Raw genomic sequence first — 27,931 nt, 5'->3', positions numbered from 1 at the left:
AGAGCCTTCTTTTTAATTTAAGGGTACAACTTCTGTAAATACCCTTCTCTTACAAATGTCACCAACCCTGACGATCTCCACCTCCATGATTCTCAGAACTCCTGAACCAAGAACATCAGTAACAGCCTGAACATCTCAGAAATACAAATTTTCTGGCCCCACCCACCCCAGACCTGAATCAGAAACCCTGGGGGTAGAACCAGCAACTGTGTTTTAACAGGCCCTCCCGGTGATTCTGGTTTATGCTACATTTTGAGAACTAAGACTACCTGTTGATAATCTTTAGGGTCTGACATAGACGTCATATACTGAATTCATATACTGTAGGGACCACCCACCCAAGTCAAGCAACAAAATGATTTCTAGGGACCTACACCATTCGAGCTAGATTAGGAAGGGAACAAAGAGGGAAGCAAAAGTCCCAGTCCAATTATTTCATAAAGGCATGCGAAAACAGGGCTCACAGCAGCTTATCAGCTTCTGAAAAGTGGCAAGTTGTAAGATGGTTATTTTCCCACCTCACTTTTTTTTTTTTTGTTTGGAGACAGGGTCTCACTCTGTCAGCCAGGCTCGAGTACAGTGGTGCAATCTCAGCTCACTGCAATCTCCATCTCCTGGTTTTAGGCAATTCTCCTGCCACAAGCCTCCCGAGTAGCTGAGATTACAGACATGCACCACCACACCTGGCTAATTTTTGTATTTTCAGTAGAGACAGGGTTTTGCTATGTTGGCCAGGCTGGTCTCAAACTCCTGACCTCATATGATTCGCCTGCCTCGGCCTCCCACGGTGCTGATTACAGGCATGAGGCACCGCACGCGGCCTTCTCATCTCACTTTTTAAACTCTATCCACTCTGCATAATCATAAACTGTTCCAAGCAACTTTGAATTTCATTAAACACAGGTGAACTTTGAATTTCGTTAAACATACGTGAACTATTGTGTTTACATCTAAGTAAGTATAAAGTAAATCTGTACTCTGCTGAAAGCAGTAACCCATATTTCTGTCTGACGGTTCTTGTTTATTACTTAGAAGCTTATAACCAAAGCTAAAAAAACAATTTTAATAGGTTCAGTAAAGCCAACTACCACATAGATTTTACTTAATATGTATAAGAATACAAGATAAAAGATCTTTAGACACTTTACAAAACTGCCAAACTTGCTAAAGAAGATGAACCTGATAAACAGCCACAGGTACACAGCCTGTGCACCGAAATATACATGGGAAAGCACAGCGTGAGAATTTCTTGAGCTATCCTGAGGGTTACGTTAACCAGAGCTTCTCAACCTCACTGCATATTCAAATGGCCCGGGAGCCTTTAAAAACCACCCATGCCCAGTCCCCAACCCCTACAATCTGACAATTCCCCTGGGCTCAGACAATGTGACAATTCCCTACAACCAGCCTACATATCAACTTTTAAACTTTTTTTTTTTTAAGTTCCCAGGTACTTCTGATGTGCAAAACGATATAAACCACTGTTAATACACACAGTTTTAAAATTCTGTGATGTTAGACATGTCCTTTTCCTCAGGCATATGATTCAAGAACTATGTCACTCAACAGGTGAGTGCTTGACTCACAAAATAAGAACTGTCTTGACTATTAACTAAGAATAAATTAACCAATTTAATCCTAGATCTTGATTTCTAACTCATGGGATGACAGTGCCATGCTTTTTTTTTTATATTTTATTAATGTTTTTAAAAAACTATTTCCGCCAGGCACGGTGGCTCACGCCTGTAATCCCAGCACTTTGGGAGGCCAAGGCGGGCAAATCACCTGAGGATGGGAGTTCAAGATCAGCCTGACCAACATGGAGAAACCTCCTCTCTGCTAAAAATACAAAACTAACGGGGCGTGGTGGCACATGCCTGTAATCCCAGCTACTCAGGAGGCTGAGGCAGGAGAATCGCTTAAACCTGGGTGGCGGAGGTTGCAGTGAGCCGAGATCACACCATTTGCACTCCAGCCTGGGCAACAAGAGTGAAACTCCATCTCAAAAAAAAAAAAAGAAAAAAAACTATTTCAAGTTTACACTCAAAGACAATTTATACTATCTGCAAAGATTACTCTTCCTCAATAGAACACAAGTTCAGTTCTAGCATTGCCTAAGTACAGATGCTCTTTAACCTGTGACCGAGTTACGTCCCAATGAAACAATCGTAAAGTTGAAAAATCTTAAACCATCATAAATCTGGACCATTTATACTTGCTTTATTCACAAGGTACCACAGTGCAGCAGGCAAAAACTGACATTGCTGGATCTAGCATAAGACATTCTGAAATGATGTTCAAAATCCAACCAAGGAGAACTGTTGAAGACTTAGCACTTCAAGAACAAACAGTTTGACATTTACATGAGATAAGTGTATGCGTATACCCACTTTAATGAGAACTGCAAAACAAAACAGGAAACAAAATTCATCTGGTCATTTCTCTCACACAGAATAACATTTTCACTAGAAGAGAGAGCAAGAAAAGGACTTATATTTTGATTTAAGTTTCACTCTTTTTTTTACTCCCAAAGACTTTTCCCTTGATGCTAGACCTCTTCTTCTTATCAATTTGTAACAGAAATAATAATCTGCTAATACATACCCGGGAGCTTTTTAAATAAAGTGAAGATGTGGACACTCCTATAGCTAGAAAGATAACAAAACAGGTGTTTAAAACTGGCTCCACAATGCAATATATAAAGCATCCAAAAAGGTATTATATTTCAATTATGGAATGCTTCCACTTTAATTCAGGCACAAAAAGACTTGAATACTTAGGGGGGAAATAATCTTTTCAAATAGAAAAAAAAAAAAGGGTGGTAGGCGGAGGAGGGTCTATCCAACCACACAAGAAATGTGAAGCAAATTCAAAGAACTCAAAAGCAGGAATCATAAAGGAAACCCCATTCTGTGGGCAATCCTGAGGCCAGTTTTCTCCATATTTAGATTGGATCCAAAAAAGAAGCAGTAAAGCATATTCCCCATTAACTCAGCAGTCTTGCCTCACAAATAGTGTGCAAATTACCTTCCAAGACACTGAAAACCCTCTTCAGAGAGGAAATACCCAAGTTGAGGAAAAGGAAAAAAACACCCACTTAAAAAAAAAAAAGTTTGCCTTTTAAACCCATATTTGTTACTCTTAATGCATGTCCAATTAAGAGACAGAGAATACAAAACGTTTAGTGCTCTCAATGTTACAAGACAAATATTTTTCTAACACACTGTAGTTCATCTAACTTAGGGAAACATTCATCCAGTGTGTTCTCACTGGTCACAAGTCATGACTATCTCCTAAATGTCTGTAATATCTGTTTCTCCTTCCACATCCCACCACAAATGCCCTCCTTCAGGCTCAACACCTGCCTGCCCTCTTCAGTGACACCGCTGGTAGAGAAAAACCATTATGCCACCTTCATTTAACTCAGTAAATGATATGATTTGGATCTTTGTCCCCTCCAAATCTCACACTGAGATGTCATTACCAACGCTGGAGGTGGGGCCTGCTGGGAGGTGACTGGATTGTGAGGATGGGTCCATCAGGAATGGCTTAGCACCATCCCCATGGTGATGAGTGAGTTCTCATTCAGTTCACAGGAGATCCGGTTGTTTAAGAGTCTGGGACCTCTCCCTTCTCTCTCTTACTCCTGCTCTCGCCATGTGACACGCTGGCTCCCCTTCGCCTTCTGTCATAATTGTAAGTTCTTTGAGGCCCTCACCAGGAGCAGATCCCAGCACCATGCTTCCTATATATCCTGCAGAACCATGACCCAATTAAACCTCTTTTCCTTATAAACTACACAGTCTCAAATATTTCTTTACAGCAATGCAAACACTGACAAGCACGAATCAGCCTCATTTACTATTTATTTATTTATTTATTTATTTATTTTTTATTTTTTATTTTTTTGAGATGGAGGCTCACTCTGTCACCAGACTGGAGTGCAGTGGCACGATCTCAGCTCACTGCAACCTTCACTTCCCGGGTTCAAGCGATTCTCCTCCCTCAGCCTCCGGAGTAGCTGGGACTACAGGTGTGTGCCACCACGCCCAGCTAATTTTTGTATTTTTAGTTGAGACAAGGTTTCACCATGTTGGCCAGGATGGTCTCAATCTCTTGACCTCATGATCTGCCTGCCTCGGCCTCCCAAAGTGCTGGGATTACAGGCATGGGCCACCCCCTGACCCTCATTTACTAAAGCATAATTTGTTCCTGGGTCTGACACAGAGTTTACCAAGAATTTATTACTATACAAAACACCATAATTTCCAACAGCAAGAAAACATAAAATATGAATAAAATTAACGAGTAACCTAAATTATTTGTTAATAATACAAAAATAAATACAAAGTTTGGGAAAAAGTTGATGTATCTTTAAGGATTAAATAGCCTAACATTTTCTAAGGTATTCCCATCCTATTCTCCCCCAAAATAAAGTTATTAAAAGCATGAATATAATGATTCCCTCATGCATTTTTACAGGTAAGAGAAGCTAATCCATATATTGGACTTTTTCAGAATTACTGTTTTTGGAAACATACTCATGCCTGTATTCATTATCTTAAATTGAGGAACTAAGAGTGAAAATAACTAAATTTAACTACCTTTTCAGAACAACAAAAATAAATAACTTCTCTAAATTACCTAAGAGAATTTTTCCATCATTTTATCTTCAGCAGTACTATCACTGTCTGAATGTTTGTGTCCCCTACCCCACCGCAAATTCATACATTGAAATTCTAACCTCAAAGGTGATAGTATTAGAAGGGGCGGTACTAAAAGGGGTGACTGGATCATGAGGGACACTAATCCCCATTCATGAGGGATTAGTGTCCTTATAAAGGAGGCCCAAGAAGACCCCTAGGCCTTTCAGCCACGTGAGGACACAGAGAGAAACTGCCATCTATGAACCAGAAAGCAGGCCTTCCTCAAACACCAAAGAAGCTAGTATCTTGATCTTGGATTTCCCAGCCTCCAGAACTGTGGGAAATAGATTTCCGTTGTTAATAAGCCACCCAGTCTCTGGTATTTTTGTTATAGCAGCCCAGACAGACTAAAACAAGTATCAGGAAATGACTTTCCTTCAGTCTGAATGCCTCCTGCGTGCAGGATAGGCTCTGGGATACAAAGATGACTAAGCTTTGACCCTTGCCCTTGAAGAACTTAATCCAGTCTTCCTTAAAGACACTTGTAACATGAACTTTTCTATTTCAGGTTGGAAGTGTAAGAACAAGAGTAAAAAATACAGAAAGAATAAAGCAGGAACTAAAAGACTACAAGCTGTGAAATAACCTGTGGCCAACCACTGAGGTAATGAGACACTGCTCGCTTTTCTGAATTATCTGACATGCAAAGATCTGTGACATTTAAAGAACTCTAAGTAGTGGTACCTTCAGAGATGACATTTTAATCACTGTTTAACAAGCCTAAAGGGCAGAAGGGTTGAGGAGTTAAACTGCGATTGCATAACTTTTAAACATGTTATTTTAAAGTGTTAGAATTTAAACGTGAAGATATCTAAAAAATCCTAATAACTCCAGTTCACATAGGCTTTCTGAAGTGCTTTAAAAATGACTAGCTAACAAAAAATGAAGGGGGAGTTCAATGCCCACCCATAATAAAGACCGAAAGCTTAGTAACCACTCCTATTTATTGGGCCCTTACTATGACTCAGAAATTGTTTTTAGTGCTCTCTACACAATAACTCATTTAATCACAGCAATCCTTCCAGACAGAAATTACTATTCCAGCTCTACAGATAAGGAAACTGAGGTGTAGAGAAGTTAAGGAACTAATTTTACAATATACATCTAATGTGCAGGGGATTTTTAAGCCAGGCAATCTCACTCCAAAATCTATAATGATCTTCCCAAAAATATATAGCCCTGACTGCTTCTTGGTACTGCCTAAGAACAGAATGCACTAAATAAAAATTTTAACAAATATGGAGACAATTTTTTTTTTTTTTTGAGAGGCAGTCTCACTCTGTCTCCCAGGCTGGAGTGCAATGGCACGATCTCAGCTCACTGCAACCTCCATCTCCCAGGTTCAAGTGATCCTCCTGTCTCAGCCTCCTGAGTAGCTGGGATTACAGGTGCCCACCACCATGCCCAGCTTATTTTTGTATTTTGGTATTTGGGGGGAATAGAGATGGGGTTTCACCATGTTGGCCAGGCTGGTCTCAAACTCCTGACCTCAGGTGATCCGCCCCACCTTGGCCTCCCAAAGTGTTGGGATTACAGGCGTGAGCCACTGCACTCAGACAGAAGTATGGAATTCAATGAAAATGTAAAAGGAGGCACATTAGAAAAACTGCTTTGTTGGATAAAATAAGAGGATATAGCCTTCTCTGAATATAGCTGCTCAGGCGTGGTGCGAGAGTGAACGGCTGTTATTCAAAAGAAAACCAACAACTAAAAAACTACAACAAAATTTACTTTAAATTCATGGAACACTGGACCCGTTGTTTTAGATATAACCCCATATCTGAACAGTATACACATTCTTATAAACCTTCATCTAAAATGTTTGAACTGGTGCCATCACCAGCAACCCTATGAAAGCAAGTCTATCATAAATAAGCAATGAAAGGGAGACTAGAATTTCAACTGATTTCTACAAGTAGGAAAATGAAGTCATTGCCCACAATTAATCACGCCATCTATTTAGGGGGTAAAAAAAATCAGCAAAGCTGTGTATACAACTAGATGATGATGATAATAATAATGACACAATGGATTATCCTCACAATCCTATCAGATAGGTACTATCATTGTTCCCATTTTAAGAGAGGAAACTGGGGCTAACAGGTTAAGCATTAGCTACCAAATGACCAGGGATTCACACTACAGAGCTGTACTCTGAGAACTAAGCACCAATTCATCTTAAGTCTGATGACACAACATTGGGTGACAGTTTTATCTAAGGGTTTAACATTCCGTTCTTATGTAAATATAAGAATAAACATAAAAATCAAGATAACTGAGACAGGAAGAAGGAGAAAGGCAGGAAGCAGCATATACCCTGAGTACCTCCCTTGAGAGGGACTTAAAACCTCCTAGGAAAGCAACATAGTTTGGTATTGATGTAACCCAGCCTCATGACATTACACAATCCCAGCAAGATGACAGTTGCACGTACAATCACAGCCTTTGCTCTCATTCCTTCCATAACCTGGACTTTCTGCTCTGGGCCCATCAGTATTTTCCGGCCCTGGTGGAAACCACCTGCTGGTAAACTTCCAGTTACTCAGCAGCAAGCTGCTCTCTGTAAAAGGGTTTCTCAGGTCAGCGTATGGAATGTCTATTTGTAACAAATAGCTGTGCATCAGTCCATGTTGAGAGGAATTGCTAACTTGTCATGTGCAAAATAAAGCCCCCAAACATTTCAGAGATCAAGAGTACTCTACAAAGCTGAAAGTAATTTTTCTTCAATCTTTCTCCAAATTTCATGTAAATCCAATCATGGAAAATGGAAAAATCTTCTAATAAAGCAAATATATATACACACACACATAAATATATATTTGTAGTACAGACACACACAGGTAAAAGACTGATTGGTCTTGAAGCTAACATTTAAGTATCATAAGGTAAGCTGGAAAGTTGGTAGAGTAATTCAAATTTTCCTAGAAATTCAGACTCTCTTGGCTTAGAGCCTCCTGGGAGGACTAACTCTCACCATATACAGCTTTGGATCAATCAGAAAGAAAGATGGCCATGACATTGGGGCTAGCCTTGGCAAATGACTTGCTATTTTCAATTCTAGAAGATTTTTCAATTGAGGCCTAAGTGTTCACAATAACATTTCAGCTTGTTAGCAATCCCTCACAAATCCACCAAATACTAAAGAAATGGGTTTCGGCCAGGCACACTGGCTCATGCCTGTAATCCCAGCAATTTGGGAGGCCGAGGTGGGAAGATCACTTGAGCTCAGGAGGTCGAGGCTGCAACGAGCTATGATCTGATCGTGCCACTGCACTTCAGCCTGGGTGACAGAGCAAGTCTGTCTCAGAGCCAGGTCTTTCTTTCTGAGACAGGATACCCTGTCTCAAAAGAAAAAAAAAAAAAAGAAATGGTTTTCAAGGCAGTTTCTTATGTAGAAAACAAGCTCCTAAAATCCTAATCTTGTAATAGGAAGAAACATTTCCATTTATAATACAGACATTTTACAAATAGTCAAAAGCAATTCATACAATATAATAAAAGTTGGCAAAGATTTAGAATTTAATGCATTCATGTTACAATAATTTTACTTTCAAATCACCCAAATATTTTTTATCAAAAAACTGGTTGCAAATTTCAGCCAAGACAGAGATTCACTACAATCTTTGAAAACAGGCTTCATTTGCAACAGGTCCTCTTCCTGGGTTTTAAGCCAGTAAAACAGGAATTTCTCATTTATGTGCAAAGTATGTATTAAAGGGAGAGACCATATCCATGCTTTGCTTTTGAAGTTTTAGTCTACCTCAGTTTGCAAAACCAAGCTATGACACCATTCTTGTCATTTCACACTAAACAAAGCAAGAGACAACCCAAATTCCCTAGGACCTGTCATAAAATTCTTAGAAAGAATGACAGGTCAGTGTTTTAATGTGCCAAACAAGTCTAATAAATGCACTTAAAGTATCATATAAGGAAAAAAAAGTAACATTAAGGTCTCAAAAGTATCACATAAGGAAAAAAAAGTAACATTAAGGTCCCTGTGACATTCTGGATGCTGACTCATACATGGAGGGGCGGGGGATGGGAGACAAATGAGGAAATTCAGAAATGGTGAACAGCTCTCAATGGTGTCATTCACAGAGCCACTGGGCAGAGCGTGGTGTTCATCAAGGATACAGTTCCCACACTCACTGAGGCAGGGGAAGAATTAGACACAGAGCTGAAGAAGTCTTACGGAGAACAAGCAAGAGCAGAAAAAGTTTCACATTCGAATAGCTTCAAAGCTACAGCCATCTCATAGTAGTGCCCTCTTAGAATTCCCCTCTGCACGCATTCTGTTGTCATTTAGTCATTTCAAGGTCTCTATTCACTTAACATAAGTTAGTAGATTAACTGCTATGGTAAAAGATTCCTAAATTATTTTGGACAAAAACCATTAGCAATTAAGTATCTTTAAATATTACTGTTTACTAAAATAATGTTGCTTCCTAAGAATTTTACTTTAATCAGTATTTTTTATCACCATCACACTCACCTATTTTCTTTAGCCCCACAATTTATATATAATAGTCTTAAATAAAAAATTACAGTATTAATGTAGGGTCATTATAAAAGTTCTTTAGAATTTAAACATATTTCTCTAAAGGAAACTCATTAACTTCAATTATCAATGCAATCTAGTATTTCAAAGTTCTTCTATCGAGATTTAGAGACTGCTATAAGCACGTAACTAAACATCTTTAAACTGCCATCAGAAGAGTAAAATTTAAAAGAAAAATCATTATGCTTGAATGTAATGCCAGAGCCAGCAGGAATCCAGTCAGTAATTATTCTCAAGCTGTGTGGCTGGGGAGCAGGGTGAAGATACACTGTTTCCTGTCACAACTAAACTCACATCTAATTCAAGAGCTAAGGAAAGGTTTATGCATATAACCAGACTGTGTAGTGCTACCTCTACCTGCTCCTCCAGAATTCAGGGAAAAGTCAGGCAGTGGTCTGGAAGAGCTCTTGGAAGAGACAGGCCTAAAGTCTTAAAGGAAGCATGATGTTTGTTTTGGCTGGAGGATTTTACAGGGAGCAGATAAAAAGATGGCATGTGTAGACAGGAAGGAAGGCTGCACTGCCAGCACCTCAGCCCAGACACAGATATGAAAATAATGGGAGAGACCCAAGTGTGCCCTCTATTAATTCCTGAACTGAAGCAAAGGCAAAATTCATACTGATTGCTAAGATTCTTTTTTCCTAACAATTAGCTCTTTATACACTTTGATCCGGCCAAGAGAAAATAAATCTTTTGTCTAGGATGCCATAGGTATAGGCTGACCCCAAGTGAGAATAAACTATGACCTTTTTTGGCCTCTTCAAGACCTATGATTCATGTTTCATGGGAAATATTGAGAAATATTCCATTAGAAATGAATCTGCGTTCACAGCATATTGTATGCTTCCTGTGTTTTCTTCCTTATCACCAAGGACATTCCCATAAAAACACATTTTTTTTTCTTTTTTAATAGACAGGGCCTCAGGATAGAGTGCAGTGGTGCAACCATAGCTCACTGCAGCCTCAAACTCCTGCGCTCAAGCGATCCTCCCACCTCAGCCTTCTGAGCAGCTGGGACTACAGGCATGCACCGCCACACCTGACTAATTTTTTCTTTTTTTGGTAGAGATGGGTCTCACTATGTTGCCCAGGCTAGTCTTTAACTCCTGGCCTCAAGCAATCTTCTGCCTTGGCCTCCCAAAGTGCTGGGATTATAGGTGTGAGCTTCCCCACTCAGCCCATATTCTTCTGTAATAATTTGCTTTCAACTTCCAAGCTGCCTTTTAATGAGATCACAATGAGCTTCTGAGGTCTTTCTAGTGGTGTCATAAATGCCCTATAGATAAAATTATCAGGCTAATAAATTCAGTTACAAGTAAAGAGGACTGACCTCATACAATGTGATTTCAAAGTTTCCAGGAAGGCCCAGCAACCAACTCCACTCCCTACCTGAAATCCCCACAAAGCAGTCCCTAATCTGAGGGCTGGTGTTAAAATAGCAAAGTTATTAGGCTGACAGTTTCAACCATGGCATAATCAATGGGTATGACTTCAAAATTTCCAAGAAGGCCACCACTACCCATCACCTTCCCCTCAATTTAAAAAAACACCGGCCGGGTGTGGTGGCTCATGCCTGTAATCCCAGCACTTTGGGAGGCTGAGGCGGCCAGATCATGAGGTCAGGAGATCGAGACCATCCTGGTTAACACAGTGAAATCCTGTCTCTGCTAAAAATACAAAAAATTAGCCAGGTATGGTGGCGTGTGCCTGTAGTCCCAGCTACTCAGGAGGCTTAGGCAGGAGAATCACTTGAACCCGGGAGGCGGTGGTTGCAGTGAGCCCAGATTGTGCCACTGCACTCCAGCCTAGGTGACAGAGTAAGACTCCATCTCAAAACAAAAAACAAACAAAACAAAACAAAACAAAACCACTCCCACCTGTTGGCCAGTGTTCAAAGAACATAAGTAGAGTTTCGATCTCTTAAATCCCTAACAAAATACAAATATTTCTTTCAGAAATTTCCATTACAATGTGACCATTTTCAGATTCCTTCCTAATAGGTTTTTAAATGACAAAGAACTGCCTCCCACTGTACCTACAGTCCTCTCCTATTGTCCTGGAGCTGGAGCCCTCCCTGGCCCCAATCAACAACAGCTGGAGCTGGAAGCCCCACCTGGAAGCTGAGCCACCCCAAATCTGAACCCAAACCTGATTTTGGGCAGAAATAATTTAATGAGTTCTAAACCAATACTCCCTGCATCACACTGTCTGCTAGTCACTGCTCAACCAGTATATCTCACTTCGTTAACAAAGTGCTTGCCCCTAGCTTATTCCCAAGGCTCAGTCTCCACCAACCACTTTTGTTCTGCAAACCATCTGTCTCATTCTGGGTATCTAAGTACTCATCCTGTTATCCAGCTCAGAATCCTGTTACTCCAGGAACAGGAACTTAACCTTGCTCTTGTCAAGAGAATGGAGTCCTCCCTGACATAAAAGGCACAGAACAAGGAACTCAGGGCATCAGACATACCAGGGAAGAAAACTCGACTCTGCCTCTTTCTAGCTATGTGACTTTTTGACAGGCCTCAGCTTCCTTATGTGTAACTACAAACTCACTAAAGGAAAGAATGCATAGCACAGCCTGAGATGAATAAATGTTAGCAATGGTAGAGATGACGTTAATCACTGAGACTGTGAGGATGACATAGCAACTTGTGTTGGAATTTACAAATACACTGCCTATTGCCACATCTTATGTTGCTATATTCTACCCAACTGGAGTGAAGCATTCACGCACTCATACTGGAACTCATATAAAGGGTTTCTTGTTTTTTGCCTGAGTGACTGCCTTTTATACATTAGTGGCAGTCAATGAGTCTGAACTTGGGGTTCAGCCTGCTGGGCTGACTTTCCTTCCAGTTTCTGCGGTTCATCCTATTGCCCAGTGCTTCTGAAACCCTAGCAAAGCACCTGGATCCAGGTCCTAGTCCTCATTCCATCCTGTGCCATTTCAATTAATTTGGCCAGGTACCACCACTCCCCAAAATGAAGATAACCATAGTATCTGAGACTTCAGAAGAGAACAAAGAATAGGAAGCCTGGAGGGAGCCAAAGATAAATGGCTCCACAATTCTGTTTTGGTCAAAGGCATTTTTCAAATCACTGGAAGGAGTGTTAGTGTCACTTATCTCCAAGTATCATCATGAATAAATACAAAGCTCCCTTTGTGAAGACAGCAATATACTTGCAACATTTCCTGCAAAGTGCACCAGTTATAATATGGATTAAAAAAAAAAAAAGTGGGGGAGCGGCCAACTCAGTGAAATTACATACATATATACACAAACACTACATACACACACACACACACATACACACACTCCTTTGACACCAAAAAGTAAACTTAGGTGGAATGAAAGAGATTTTATGCATGTTCATCCACTAAGTGATTTGCTTTTACAGATTCTACTATTACACACACTCAGTTGTAGAGGGACATTATGTACTAGCCAATTAATGGGGTGCCAATGTTACCATAACCAGAGGCTTAATTGCTTTCTCACTGAACTGAAAACCACAGCTTCATCCCATATAGGTGACTTTCATCTAGTTTTTCTAGTGTGATTTTTTTTTTTTTTTAAAGATACAGGGTTGTAGGATTCTGAGGTTTTAATTGTTCACAGTATCCGTTTATTATAGTACTACAAACAGGTGAAAGACTCTATAGTCCATACTATTTTAAAATATTTCTTCTCTTCCTTGACATGAAGTTTCCCCATATTGTTCATCGACTAAGACTAGGTTTTGATTTTAAATGATTTAGAATTCCAAAGATCAATTTCTGGGACACAACAGAGAAATGCAGAGTAGAAATCATTAATAAAAGTGATTAAATAATTTCATATTAACTTCAATTAAAACTCATTAGCCTTGAATCTTTAAAAATATACTCATTTCTCAAGAAATATTTTCTAAGTTTTTGTTCTTATAGATACAAAAAAAAAGTACAAAGCAACATGCTCTACTATTATGCAAGGCAAAAAAACAACAACAACAACAACAACAAAAAACCAACTGTTTCTATACAGCTTATTATGGGAAACTGAAACTAAAGGCATTTCCCCTAGTTTGTTTGTATATTGGTAAGCAAGTTCAGGTATTAATAATAAAACCTCAGATTAGATTCCAGTTCAATTAATAACCTAATACTGATCTCAATTGCAAGCCATTTACCATTTGCCCCATAATCCCAATCACTGTCAAGAGCTATCATAAACAGTGCCTTTTAAGACTACAGTGTTTACCAGCTAACATCAGATCTAGGTTGATGTTCCTACACAGAACTCCATATGGATCAAAGTACCTACGTCATTTATTTCCAAGTGAACTATACAGAAGAGGCATTAGTATACACACTAGAAGTGTGCTAGGAGCTGTAATAAAAGAACTACACCCAGAAGCCTTACCTACACCTGGAACTTTAGATGACAAGATTCTGAACTCTGAGCTAATCCTATAATGGGATAAGACTTTTGGAGATCTTGGGAGGGGGCATTTTGCATTTGGAAGGAACATGAATCATCGGGGGCCAAAGAGTAGACTGTGTTGGGCAGCCTCTGAGATGGCCCCCAATGACCTGCCTCTTGGTATTCACACCCTTTCATAATTTCTTCTCTTGAGTCTGGGCTGGACCTACTAGCTCCCTCTTGCCCTCTAGTTATTGGCTCTGAAGCCAGCTGCCATAACATAAGCCCCCTCTGCTTCTCCATGGAGAGGCCCACTTAACAACTAACTGTAGAAAACTTCCTACCCATTAGCCTCCTGGTGAGTTAATAAATGTTGTTATAAGCCACCAAATTTTGGAGTAATTTGTTACTTAGTAATAACTAACCAACAGACACCCAATACAGATTTTACCACTAAAAATGTCCTTTGGATAACATCATAATATATATTTGAGACCATGCAACAGAAAAAAAAAGAAAACGAATATCCAAGATACACTTTACTTCTAGAAAATTACATGCAGACACACATAGAAAAACATTACTTCCTTCAAATAAAGAAAAAATCTTTGATTAGAATATTTACCAAAAATGTCCTTACCTTGAATGCACTGAAGTGTTCCATCCTCTGCTCTTATTGTGAAAGTCTCACCTGGATTAACTTGAACGAGAATAACCTGCCAAAACAACACATTAATTTCAGTTTAATACTGGAACCTCTGGGATTTGTCAAGTGTTATTACCTAAATTTATATACTAGACAGGAAGCATGTGGCATAAAATCTTTTATAAACACAAAACTTGGAGTAGAAGTCTTAATTGAGGGTATGGGGGTAGGAGTACATGCATTCAAATTTAGCTAAATGAATTCTCCCGTGTTGCTTAGGATGCTATCTAACTTTAAAAACTCCATTTGAAGAAAACTTTTCTTTGAAAAGCACAATTCCCTTTTCGCTTTCACAAATTTAGAAACTACGATTACAGAAGAAAAAAGACCAGAAACCATACTTACAGAAAAAAGCTGCATCTAACAATGAGGTTTTGACCTAACAGTTTTGCATACTGTTCCCAAGTGTCTGTTACTGATCTGGTTATATGATTCTATTGTGTGACAACAAAAAAATATTTACAAGAAAAATTTTTGTAAAAAGAATTATCTGTGTACAGGATCTTAAGACAATAATGAACAGTATTAAATAAATATTATAAATAGGCCCCACCAAATACCCAAATGTTTAAAGTCAATGTTTTACTTATATGAACATAAATATTTAATATTAGACAACTTCCAAGACTAGATCATGAGTGGTAATAGCAAAGTACGTTCTGTCAACAGCCTCATAGTTTTATTAATAGTTCTAATCAAAGGATAATCAAAGGAAAAAATCACTAATTGATATCCAAATACAAGTTAAAAGACATAATACAAACTTAAAAAACTATAGTGAGGCTGGGCACGGTGGCTCACGCCTGTAATCGCAGCACTTTGGGAGGCTGAGGCAGGTGGATCACTTGAGGTCAGGAGTTCAAGACCGACCTGGGTGAAACCCGGTCTCTACTAAAAATAGAAAAATTAACCAGGTGTGGTGGCAGGTGCCTATAATCCCAGCTACTTGGGAGGCTGAGAAAGGAAAATGGCTTGAACCCAGGAGGCGGAGGTTGTGGCAAGCCTAGATCACACCACTGCACTACTGCACTCTAGCCTAGGTGACAGAGCAAGACTCCATCTCAAAAACAACAACTACCACCACAAAAACTATAGTTAAAAACCACCATGTACAAGGCTAACACTATTTAAAAAATCACCATATAATTTCTAGAAATTGACCGGATGTCAGTGTCACATTCATCCTACAGTTATTGGAACAAGCCCTGTTCCTCCCTGGCTTGAAACTGTCAAGCATACTGTTCCCTCTGTCTGTGATGCTCTTCCTGTACTCCTTCATCTTAGCTTACCACCTATCTTCCTCCATCCTCAACCAACGTCTATTCATCCTTCTCAGCTTGTGATACAGTGTTTGACTCTCAGGACAGGTCAGGTCCCCCACTATGTGTTCTAAATCAAACAAAAATACCCGCTCTACTACTTCTTCCTAGAATTTACAACTGCAATTAATAAACTAAGCAATTATGTTAGTGTCTGCCTCTCCTTCTTTAATCTAGGCACGATAAGGATAACATCCAGCTATCTAGCCCCATGCCTGGCATAGAATAAGTTATGTACTCAATAACTACTTTCACTGAATGAATGAAAGTCATAAAACATTTAAAAAAACTATTGCAAATAATTATCTTAGCTTAGAAATTAAGCTTTCATAAGATGCAATTTAAAAGTCAACTTTATTTACTGTATACACTATAATTTGTCTGTTTTGTAAAACTATTGAAATCAAAGCCATTTCATCTTTAAATACTCACTCTTTAATATCCATGTATTTTGCCTCTTCTAATAATTCATCCAGATGATACTGCTGGAATACTAAAATTTTTTAAATCAGAAAATACATTACCTGGAAAAAACAGGATCATTCAGGGAAACTCAGACTAAGCTTCACCCCTGGTGCTTCTCATTATCTTGAATTATGACAGTTATTTCAAGGCAATTCATTTTTCCTATATAATAACTGTAGATAATCTTTGAGTTTTCGGTATTTAAATTATCACCAATGTAAGCACACTGTACTGTTTCAAAAACTCAAAAGGAAATTCCTTCAAGACCTCTAGAATGATTAAAATATTTGTTCTTTTTTTTTTTTTTTTGAGACGGAGTTTCGCTCTTGTTGCCCAGGATGGAGTGCAATGGTGCGATCTCGGATCACTGCAACCTCCGCCTCCCAGGTTCAAGCAATTCTCCTGCCTCAGCTTCCCCAGTAGCTGGGATTACAGGCCTGCACCATCACGCCTGGCTAATTTTGTATTTTTAGTAGAGACAGGGTTTCTCCATGTTGAGGCTGGTCTCGAACTCCTGACCTCAGGTGATCCGCCCGTCTGGGCCTCCCAAAGTGCTGGGATTACAGGCGTGAGCCACCGCGCCCGGCCAAATATTTGTTTTCTTGAAAAGGAGCTTTTAAAGTCATTTCTTTAACATGAAAATCATTTATTTTTACCTAAATATACAATATAAAAACTACAATGGAAGAAAACAACACTTCAATACAGACAATTATCCCTGTCTTTTTAAAGGTCCTTAGATCAAGTCTAGCATCACTGTAATAAAGCAAAAACCATTTGCTTTGTGTTTAAAGCTCTAGGGAGAGAACTGTAATATATGCCCATGGAATTAATTAGTTGGGGGAGGGGGGAACCAATGGATGCCAAGACTCTATGTCCTAGATTTTCTCTGACAATCCCAAATTCATATACTCTCTTCTACCATGCTCATAATTGTCAGACAATGTGCCCTGAATACCGGTTCAGAAAATACAATTCACCAGTATTACGGAAAGTCCCAGGCAAGAAAACGGATTTCTGACATGTCCGGACTGTCGTCACGTTATCTGCTTATCATATTGCACAAAAAGTGTCTGTAACAGTTCCTCAGCGGTCACTGACACCAGGCCAAACTTCAAAGAACGACGCAGAGGCATCCAGCCTCTAAGGTCCACTTATGCCTCCCCCCCCTGCTTACTTAGTTCAATTCCTGACCCCGATCCCACTTCTTCAGGGAGAAAGATGATAGGTAACGGGCTTTTAAGCATCTGACGAAAATACCTCCCTTCAAATGTTTAGTTCATGTAATTTTCACTGCTGCTGAGTAGCCATAGCAACCAGATTATAATCTACCAAGTTACCTCAGAAACCAGGCAAGTCTCCTGTGTCCCAATATCAATTTTTCTCAGTAGAGCAGAAGTCATTATTTAAACAAACCGTATTCATCTTGGCACTGAGGTATTTTAAAAGAAAGCATTTTATTATATTAAGGGAGGCTGACCACCTAGCTGTTTTCATTGTCAATAAAGCAGAGATAAAAATAAGTTTGACACACACCAGCCCAATGACCGACCGGTCCTGACAGCAGACATGAATGAGCTGGCGGCAGAAGGTCTTGCATCACGCAGCCCCCGAGGAGCATGAGTCACAACCTGGCCAACTCCCCGCACTTAACCTTTCCTATCATACAAGTTGGGCAATGTCTCTCTCTCCCCCTCCCTCCCTCCCTCTCCCCAGCCACAAAGCAGAAATATAATAACTGCTACAAGTCTTCCTTAATACAAAATGCGAAACAGAACATCGCTGTCCAAACCACATCATTTTTTGTCTACTCACTAAGCATTTCCTACTTTTCCAAAGTCAGCATTAAATTGATTCATACTGCACCATGTCTTCAGAGGAAGAAAAAAAAGACAAAGATTTTAACTACTGATATTTTTTTTTCTCCAGAGATCTTAAGAAGAACCATGCTAATCAAATCATGGGAGCATCCTCTAAGCTACTACTGCTTCATCAGATCTGTTTCAAAACCGTTAGTGCTACATGAACCAAGAAGCTGGAAATAAACAGAAGGCAGTTTATCAAAGTTTAATGAAAAATAAGTGATCACTCTTCCAAAGTCCAGAGAAACAATAAAACAAGAGTTACAAGTAATACAATTGAGCAAACACAGCATCATGGGAATTCTTTGTCTAACAGGAGAACTGAAAGAAGGTGTAATATCTTTCCTTTACAGGTATAAATCTAAAACTAACTCTGTTTTATACTCATTAAAAGAGGAAAAGGAAGGCTACTTTTGCAATTTAAACTTTGGGTGGCTGATTAACCAGGTGCCAATATACTCCTTGAGGCAAATGTCTAATTTATGCCTCAAATAAAAAAATTACCAGTCACTCAAATAAGCAATCAGGGTAATGTATCAGTCCATCAAAAAAGCTTCTGGCCAGGTACAGCGGCTCATGCCTGTAATTCCAGTGCTTTGGGAGGCTGAGACAGGGAGAATCACTTGAGACCAGGAGTTCCAGACCAACCCAGGCAACATAGTGAGACTCCATATCTACAAAAATAATTGTAAAAATTAGCCGGACATGGTGGTGCGTTCCTGTAGTTCTAGCAACTCAGGAGGTTGAGGCAGGAGGATTGCATGAGCCCAGGAGGTCGAGGCTGTAGCAAACCGTGACGGTGCCAACTGCACTCCAGCCCGGGCAACAGAGCAAGACTGTCTCCCAAAAACAGCTCCTCCTGGGAGAACAGTACCAACTGACCAAAGGCAAAATATTACACTTGGAGCATTTTTAAGCGTTAAATCCAATCCTCAGACAATCAAGATATAAACTATACCAGAGAGGAGATCCCATTTCACTTCTAGAGTTTTTTCCACTTGCCACACTCTGTGTAGCTTGTTTTCATGTATAAATGAATACTTCTCCCTTGGAGCCCACATTTATGATTATCCAACAGGTATCTTTAAGGGGGAAAATGACACAATCTAAAAGCTGCAGAAGAGTTCCACGCAACTAAGGATTCTATCCAGGAATACCTAATAACTTTAAAAGTGACCTTTGACTACATGAGAAGAGTACTACCGCCTATTCCTCATGCTACTATTTTCTGGTCACACATACTCCCAACTCCCCACTCCCCAGCCCCACCCCCAAGATTCCCAATCTCCAAGCTCTTCCCAGGCCCCCATACCCAAACTGTTCATCCACACACAGCTTTGAGACCCCAGTCTGTGTGCCACAGACCACAGCTGACCTCAGGCAAAACTGAAAAGTAAGCAGTTATTTGTTTTTTGAGTCCCCTCTTATCTCCAAATCAGGAAAAGGGAAGTGATGGGGTGCGAATGCCAAATATTTATCTTTGTGGTAATAACACATGCAAAGAAAATGTCCTAGGATTAAAAACATAAGCAAGTAAACTAGAAAGATCCTGGAAGAAGATGTGAATGTATCCATTGCCTCATTTTGCTCACTGCCCTACCTGAAGCCTGAATCCAAAGCTGATTGAAAAATAATACACAATAACAGGAAGCCCCCAAGAGGACCTAAGCAAACACTGGGAACTCAAGGTCCAAGGGCACACATTGGTAGGTGAAGCTCCACTTGCTCAACACAACCCGTAGGATACATGGCAAATATGTTTTCCTGGGCTTTAGGACTCTTACTATTCAAAATAAGGAGCAAGAATATCCACTACTCCAAAAGTTTTAATACTGTTTTCTTCAACAAATAGAAGTTTCAAAAGCTGTATCCTCGGCCGGGTATGGTGGCTCAAGCCTATAATCCCAACACTTTGGGAAGCTGAGGCAGGGGTGGATCACTTGACGTCAGGAGTTTGAGACCAGCCTGACCAACATCCCGTCTCTACTAAAAATACAAAAATTAGCCAGGCGTAATGGTGGGTGCCTGTAGTCTCAGCTACTCTGGAGGCTGAGGCATGAGAATCGCTTGAAATCGGGAAGCAGCAGTTGCCACGGCACTCCAGCCTGGGCAACACAGTGAGACTGTCTCAAAATAATAAGAAATAAAAATTAAAAATAAAAATGTGCTGTTCTTTGTTTAAAAAAAAAGCTGTATCCTCAATATCACATCTGTCTGTAAGATTAATTTGGCATGATGCAGGGTACTTTATCAACTCCTTTTTTCAGGTTTTTTTCTATAATGATTAAGAAAGAGCTACTACTTATTGAATCCCTGTCATCTGCCAGGTAGCTAGTAACTAGATTTTACAAGTGGGGAAACTGAGGCTTGAAGAAGACAAGCAACTTTTCCAAGGTCACAAAACTACAAAGTGACTGGAATCCAGCCATGTCTGACCAAAATGTATATACTCGTCTAGTCCACACCACCACTTCTCCCCTCTACTAGGCGAGGTTTCACCATGTCAATTCAACACGGAGATAATTCAACAAGACTGCTAAAATAAGAGAATGCAGTTAACTGGGTCAAAGGAACATCCCCAAAGGCAGGACAAGTTCTCTTCTAGGAAATATGGGTTCCTTCCTGAAGCAGAGCCTTCTAACCCCAACTTCTTTTTCTTCAAATTCCTACCAGTGACAAGTCTCTCAGTTAAGTAAAATTACAGTCTCAAGAAAATTTTTTTTTACCAAATCTGCCATGTTTCATGCTCTCAATAAAATCTAAAACCAGCCACTTCTCACCTCTGACCAGATTTTCTCTTTGGTAAACATTTGGGCTCTCCTTAAAGGTTCACCTCCCAATGCATTCACATTCCAGTGTCTGCTCAGCTTCTGTGTATCCCGGCAACAAGAGTGACTCCTATAGGAATCCATTCACAGAAGTTCTGAAATCTAAGCCCTTTACATCTACAAAATGGCTTGAATTACTTGGAAATGCTTCTAATTAAGATTATCATAACAAAAGCCAGCAATAAAAAGTAAGAAAGTAACACCACAGTATGTGGAAATTTCCTATTAAGGGCTCAGAAGTCCGGGAAAGGACCCTCTCCGGCTCAGTTTTCTGACCCACAAGCTGCCCTCTCAAAGCACACAGGAAGAATTAAATGCAGCCACCTTTTTATCTACTTTTAAGCAACTAGTTTGAGACGTTGTCCACCATACAATCCAGGAAAACAGAATTTTACAGCTGGATACTTAAGACCATCACAAAGTTTAAAGAAGCTGTCCAGATTTAAGACTTCAAGGCAAACACACTAAAAATGCTCTTTTAAAATGTAATGCTTTTAAGATTTTCCTTTCTAGATTTGAGTTACTAGAGCTTTGTTAAGCAACTGTTGGAAAGCCAGGCACACTTAGATTCTTGGTCTTGGAAGAACTACAGCTTTGAGGACATACACACACTGACTTGTACACATGAACAGATTATTCCAATTCTTCCCTCATTCTGCACCAAGTCCAAATTCAAGACTGACACTAGCCTCTACAGAGAGCAAAGGAAAAATGTGACAAAGATTTTCCAGCCAGCCCCGTCCCTCCTCCCACACACCCTCAGCACATACTAGCACACAGCTGATTCCATGCGCCTGAATTCGGAGCCAGTTATGCACCATGACATCAGTGCAGTATAATGAGCCAAGTTGAAACTCCATCTGGGACAAATAATGTCCAGGCACACTGTGACTTCTTTTGTTTATATACAGTGACTAAATATGTCTTGGTGGTAAATGAACTAACTCAAGATTTATTTCCCAAGGCCTCCAAAACGATATTCTGCACCCTGAAGCAACTCCCTGCCTCCAGTTCTTTTTCCAAGGCTATGCATAAGTGATTTTTAGCAGAGCACATGATTTTTGAAACACACAATTAACATCTTCAGGAGAGTCAAAGTCCAAGCAGTCCTTCATCAATCTAAAACGAAGAAAACGAGGAACTCATGAGCAACCCGGTACGGTATCACTGCTCATAGTAAAACTCTGCGTGACATTTAATTCTGTATTCCCCTTAGAAAACAGGAAAAGTAGAAGCGAGAGATTGAAGAAATACCTGTGAAGCGAAGTGGCCATTTTCTTTCCTTTTGAAGGATAAACTTTGTTTCTTTTATTCTGGCATTACTCTGTAAATTCAGAATGAAAAACCACCTAATATGTTCAAATCTTAAAAGGTTTTAAATTTCTTTAGTCTCAAAGCTGCCTCTAGGGTGATGCAATTTTTTAATGGAAATGAAGGACGGGGTTTGGGAAGAAAAGGCAGGCAAAAGGCCCTCTCCTAACTCCAGGGTGAGACTCCCACGGGGGAGGAACCTCTACTGCCTCTACTATCTCTACCTACTACTACTGTCTACTACCCCTTTCTGGCCACCACCATCTCTCAGCAACTGCTGACCCGGGAGGGAGCAGCCCTCCTATTGGCTATCTCAAGAAAAGAACCATTCCCTAAGGAAAAAAAAGGGAGACGCTGCTGTGACCCGGACTGGGGCTTCGGAAGATTTCACTCCCAGCTCCTTTTGCAAACACGAGCCTGACCTCCAGGCCTTCTGACACTACCACTGCTGCTTAGCCCTCAATCTTCAGAAGCTGGGGAGCCAGAGGCACTGCCACCTTCTGGAGTTAATGTGGAGATCATGTAAGATAACGAGGAATGGCCTCTATAAAGTTTACAATTTACTACTGTGCAAAAACCAAGTCCCATCTCTCTCCCCAGCTGTTTACCTGAACAAGACTAAGAGAGGTGAGTCCAAGCCAGGCAGCTCCACCTTTCCCAGAAGGTAGGATCTGAGTTTTGGAAGAGGAGATAAGTGGGTTCAAATCCCAGCTCTGTGATTTGCCAGTTGCAAGTACGTAACCTTTCTCGCCTCGGGTTGTCTATAAAGATGATTGCCGCCTTACAGGGTGTGTAATTACTGGATGAAATAATGTGTATAAGGGCTCAGCAACAGCCCCAGCACCTCGTAAGCCCTCCCCAATAGTCACTAATCCTTCCCTCCACCTCAGCAGGAAGAAGGAGATAAAAATATCCATTAAAAGTCACTGTTTCCAACAATTTTAACTTAGTGTCCACAGATAACCACTCAAGTAAAAGTTGAGATTGGGTTGAGACTAAAAGCATTCTAGTGATCAGCAGGCTTCCAAAGTAGCACTTAAGTTTGAGGTAAATGCCAAAAATTAACACTTAGCATTCTTTCAAAGTCCTAACTCTGACCTTCTGTACAGTTTTTAGATTGCTAAGGTATGGAAATCTCTGGAAGAGTCAACCTTACAGCATCTTTTGTCCTACATTTCCCTCTAGGTTTAAGAATAATTGTTAGAAAATGAGTCACTGTCCCCCCTCCAAAGACAGCACTCACACCTGGTATGACAACTATCTTTCCGCCTTGTTAATGGACACTCTTTAAAGTTCCAAGATTGGCCCAGGCATGGTGGCTCATGCTCGAAATCCCAGCACTTTGGGAGGCCAAGGCGGGCAGATCACTTGAGGCTGGGACTTCGAGACCAGACTGGCCAATGTGGTGAAACCTCGTCTCTACTAAAAATTTAAAAATTCGCTGGGTGTGGCAGTGGGTGCCTGTAATCCCAGCTACTTGGGAGGCTCAGGCAGGAGAACTGCTTGAACCAGGGAGGCAGAGGTTGCAGTGAGCTGAGATCGCGCCATTGCACTCCAGCCTGGGCAACAGAGCAAGACTTCATCTAGAGAGAGAAAAAAAAAGTTCCAAGTGTGCAGAAGTAGTCAATAAAAAGTAGGAGAACTCTCATCCCGAGTAAACCACTTTAAAAATGAGAAAGCAAGAGACTGTGGGAAGTAAGCTGGATGTGGACATCAATCTATGAAAGGATAATGTCTCCTAACACCCAACTCCACCATCGATTCCCTGTGTCCTGAAAACACAGATATTATTCATATAGATAAACCTAGTATCTGATTTCCTATCACAAACCCTATGAGAAAAATATGGATGCCATTCATTTGTAATTCATATTAATATTTTATTATAGTTTTACATTCAGTCATAACTAAAACCATCAAGCAAATTATAAAGAAATAGCCATTCTATATAGACGGTTTCCATGTGACCTTTTTGCCAAGGTGATAAGAGTTTAAATGGGTTCTAAACACATCCATTCTGGCAATATAAAACAAAAATTAAAAATTAGCTGCATTACTGTGACCTATTTAACTACCAAACAACATCATTAATTAAAGCACATCCTTCTGTATGTCATAGCTTCTCCCTTGAACTAGAATGACAACTCAACACTCCAATATAAAGACCAAAGAAACTTCTGAGACAGTAACATGCTCAGTGATTAATGTTTCTAACTACTGCTTAGAAAACACAAAAACATTTTACTGTATTCCAGCCTGGGTGACACGATGAGACCCCAAATCAAAAAAAAAAAAAAATATATCAACTTCTGATTGCATGACTATAACAACAACAAAAAAAGGTTTGGTTAAGGCCTGGCACAGAGGGTCACACCTGTGTAATCTCACATTTTGGGAGGTCTAGGCAGGACGATGGCTTGAAACCAGGAGTTTGAGACCAGCTTGGGCAATATAAGGGGACTGTCTCTACAAAAAATAAAAATAAGTAGCCAGGCCATGCTGGTGCATGCCTATAGTCCCAGCTACTCAGGAGGCTGAGGCGGGAGGATAGCTTGAGCCCAGAAGGTTGAGGCTGCAGTTAGCTGGGACTGTATCACTGTACTACAGCCTGGGGAACAGAGTGAGTCTCAAAAACAAAACACATTAATGACCCGTCCTGAAAATTAAAAGTCATGTAATATAATTGGTCAATAACACAAGTCCATTTCCCTTCAAATCTAAGGTGTGGCTAACAAGAACTGATTTGCATTTTTTTAAACAACAGAAATGGAACTTTAGTAACAAGTTTACTGATACACTTTCTAGTCAACCTGCACCCAAAACTAGACCACATTACCTCTGGATCTTTGCTGTCTCCACTTAACTGCCCAATTATTTGCAAAGCAGAAGCCCTTGGAAGGGTAATTTGCTAAATGCAGACTGTCCATTTTATTCAAATGCTTGTCTACTATGCTGCAAGGAGCAAGGAAGGGGCAGGAAAGAGAGGACCCAGGAAGGGAGGGCCAAATTATTCTTGTTAATCAAAGTGCTGAACACATCTGCTGCTCAGGTAAAACACATTCCCTCTCAACAGATGATCTGATCTGATGGTCACCTGTTAAGGAAAAAGGCCCAGGGCAGGGAAGAAATACCAATGTAGGCATTAACACTAAAGCAGCACATGTATAATGTTTCTTCTGGGGACCCACCATGTCTAGCTTCAAGTTATTGTAACATTAAAGCTGACCAGAAAATGACGAAGAGGCACCTAGTTCTGGCCAATGCCAATTTAAATGAGGGAACAAATATAATCTAAAGGCAGCTAAATCCAAGATTACCTAGATAAAACACTACAGCACTTCAGCAACTGGCTCCTTGGCAGGCTGTTTATTTTTGCATTTGGAAATGTAGGAGAGAGAAAAAAAAAAGAACGAGAATGAGTATCTGCATTTGGAACTTGGAGATTAACGTTACGAATTTTACGCAGCTTGCTTACTACTGTCATGTTTGGAGTGTAACACATATATTTTATATAGTCATATGTTTAAATCAATCATTTGGACTAAAAAAGAAAAGAGTCTGCCTACATGAAAACGATTATGTGCAAACATATTCTGGATGCAGAAGTGTCTCGTTTTAACACATTTCTGGATGCAGAAGTGTCTCATCTTTTCTTCCTGTGTTTATATACTACTTTTACTGTACTATGAGATACATCAGTAGCTATTACATCACATTCAACATGACAAATACACATTTTCAAAACAAGAAAAGGAGAAATCAGAGTTTGGAAATCTATCCAATTTAATCTTATGTCTTTAAAAGTTAATATGGAAATGCTTTATGGCCGGGCATAGTGGCTCACACCTGAAATCCCAGCACTTTGGGAAGCCATGACAGGAGGATCCTCTGAGCCCAGGAGTTCAAGACCAGCCTGTGCAACATAAGGAGACCCTGTCTCGAATACATACATACATATATAAATGCTTTAAATAAAAATTCCTCATCTAGGTAATACCAGGAAAAGTTTACCCTTTAAAAAAAAAAACTCTTTCAATAAATACTTAAAGACTCAATTCTTGGAAACTGTAAAAAAGAATATAAACACAAGTATTTGCATCTCTGCGCTTGGACTGCTTTTACCTTGCATCTGTGTTTAATGTCTCCTGACTAGACTGTAAACAGTAAAACTAAGGAACAGGATTGTTTCTTTTGGCCTTTCTATGCTTTAGTGAATGTTCCATGTGGCACTTATTGGGGGCCTCAAATTCTAAAAACTAAAAGCCAAAAAACAAAACAAAACAAAAAAACCCACATGGGTCCTAACATGTAAGAGGTAAAGTTGAAATCCTTCTACAGAGCTACATGAACCAGCGCCCAGCCTAATTCATTTTACAAGTCATGGGGCAAGTAGATAACTAAAAGATTTTAAAACACATTATCAGTTTGATACACAGTGCACATGCCTGAAAAAATCTTGATCATTTTTCTGTATTTAAAATATGATATGCATGAGCACAAGATGCAATTTAAAGTTTAAAAAGTTAACAATTTCCAGATTCCAAACCGGGATGACCACAGAGTTCAGGCAGGCTTGGAAACTAAGTGAAGTGGACGGAGCAGGCACTGAAAAGGACATTCCCCATCAACAGCAAATGGCTGCAACTTCTGTGCCAATTGTTGCCAAGTAGGAAGGACCAGCCCAGTGTTATCACATCTTCTGGGTTTTTTTTTTCTTTTTTTTTGAGACAGAGTTTTGCTCTTGTTACCCAGGCTGGAGTGCAATGGCACAATCTCGGCTCACTGCAACCTCAGCCTCCTGGGTTCAAGTGATTCTCCTGCCTCAGCCTCCTGAGTAGCTGGGACTACAGGCATGCAGCACCACGCCCGGCAATTTAGTAGAGACGGGGTTTCACCATGTTGGTCAGGCTGGTCTTGAACTCTGGACCTCAGGTGATCCACCCGCCTTGGCCTCCCAAAAGCGCTGGGATTACAGGCGTACGTCTTCTGGTTTTTCCAGTTAAACAGAAAAATCCAGAGTTTTACATAAATCTTTCCATTTTTAATATTGGTACTGAAATCTTTTTCTTTTAAACCAAAGGTAAAAAAAAACAACAACACACACACACACACACACCCATGCCTGTATGACAAAGGCAATAAGCTACTTTTCAAGCCCTGATATAGATGAATTAAATCTGTTCATTGCTTTCATCCTTCATCCATTCAAAGATTTACTGAATGTTACTTCAGATGCCAGGCACAGCATGAACAAGAGAGAGACAGTCCCTACCCACCCTGAGTTCACAAGGAAATCAGACAGCCAAAAATTGCAATAATTTGAAAACAATCATAATGTTAAAATCACCTCAGATTTTAAAATTGCCATTATTCTGCAGTGCAATGCTACCATGCCAGTATTTTACCTTAATCCTTCCTGTTTTAAAGGCAGCTCAGTTTCTAGCATTTGAAGGATACTGACTACATCTTATATCTTATTATTATTGCCTTTGGCTAATTAAATTCTGAAGTGTCTCTCAACCCAGACAGCTCAGGGCTGCCATAATTATATGTCCTATGTTCTAATTATTGGGGGTGCCACATATAACAACACCCTCTGATAACATGGCATCAACATTTTCCTTTATAAGACTGAGATTCTGCATAGGCTATGCCTTTTTGGAAGCTTTTGTAGTGAGCAAAATTGGCAAAACTAACTCAGAGAGGTCTGAAAAGTCAGACCACAGATCTGGATAAAATCACACCTTTTTTTTATAGTTAAAAGGAGGCC

The 27,931-nt window shown here is 40.0% G+C and overlaps 1 protein-coding gene and 1 long non-coding RNA gene across 7 annotated transcripts in view; both read right to left on the bottom strand.

The window, feature by feature from the left end:
- The window catches only part of LOC129058727 (uncharacterized), a 32,281-nt gene extending 17,977 nt beyond the window's left edge, over positions 1–14,304 (bottom strand). The window contains exon 1 of the long non-coding RNA XR_008524054.2: positions 756–14,304. This is a non-coding gene — a long non-coding RNA (uncharacterized LOC129058727). The remainder of the gene's footprint in view (positions 1–755) is intronic.
- FNDC3B (fibronectin type III domain containing 3B) overlaps positions 1–27,931 on the bottom strand; it is a 361,400-nt gene that overhangs the window by 253,700 nt on the left and 79,769 nt on the right. For all 6 annotated transcript variants that reach the window (NM_001132462.2, XM_054550321.2, XM_009239511.4 and 3 more), the window contains 1 exon segment: positions 14,311–14,386. In NM_001132462.2, coding sequence (NP_001125934.2) covers positions 14,311–14,386 — 76 coding nt within the window.

The sequence above is a fragment of the Pongo abelii genome, chromosome 2 (genome assembly GCF_028885655.2).
Source record: "Pongo abelii isolate AG06213 chromosome 2, NHGRI_mPonAbe1-v2.0_pri, whole genome shotgun sequence".
Classification (NCBI taxonomy): Eukaryota; Metazoa; Chordata; class Mammalia; order Primates; family Hominidae; genus Pongo; species Pongo abelii.
The sequence above is the reverse complement of the archived record's forward strand: the minus strand, read 5'-3'. Positions and strand labels throughout refer to the sequence as shown.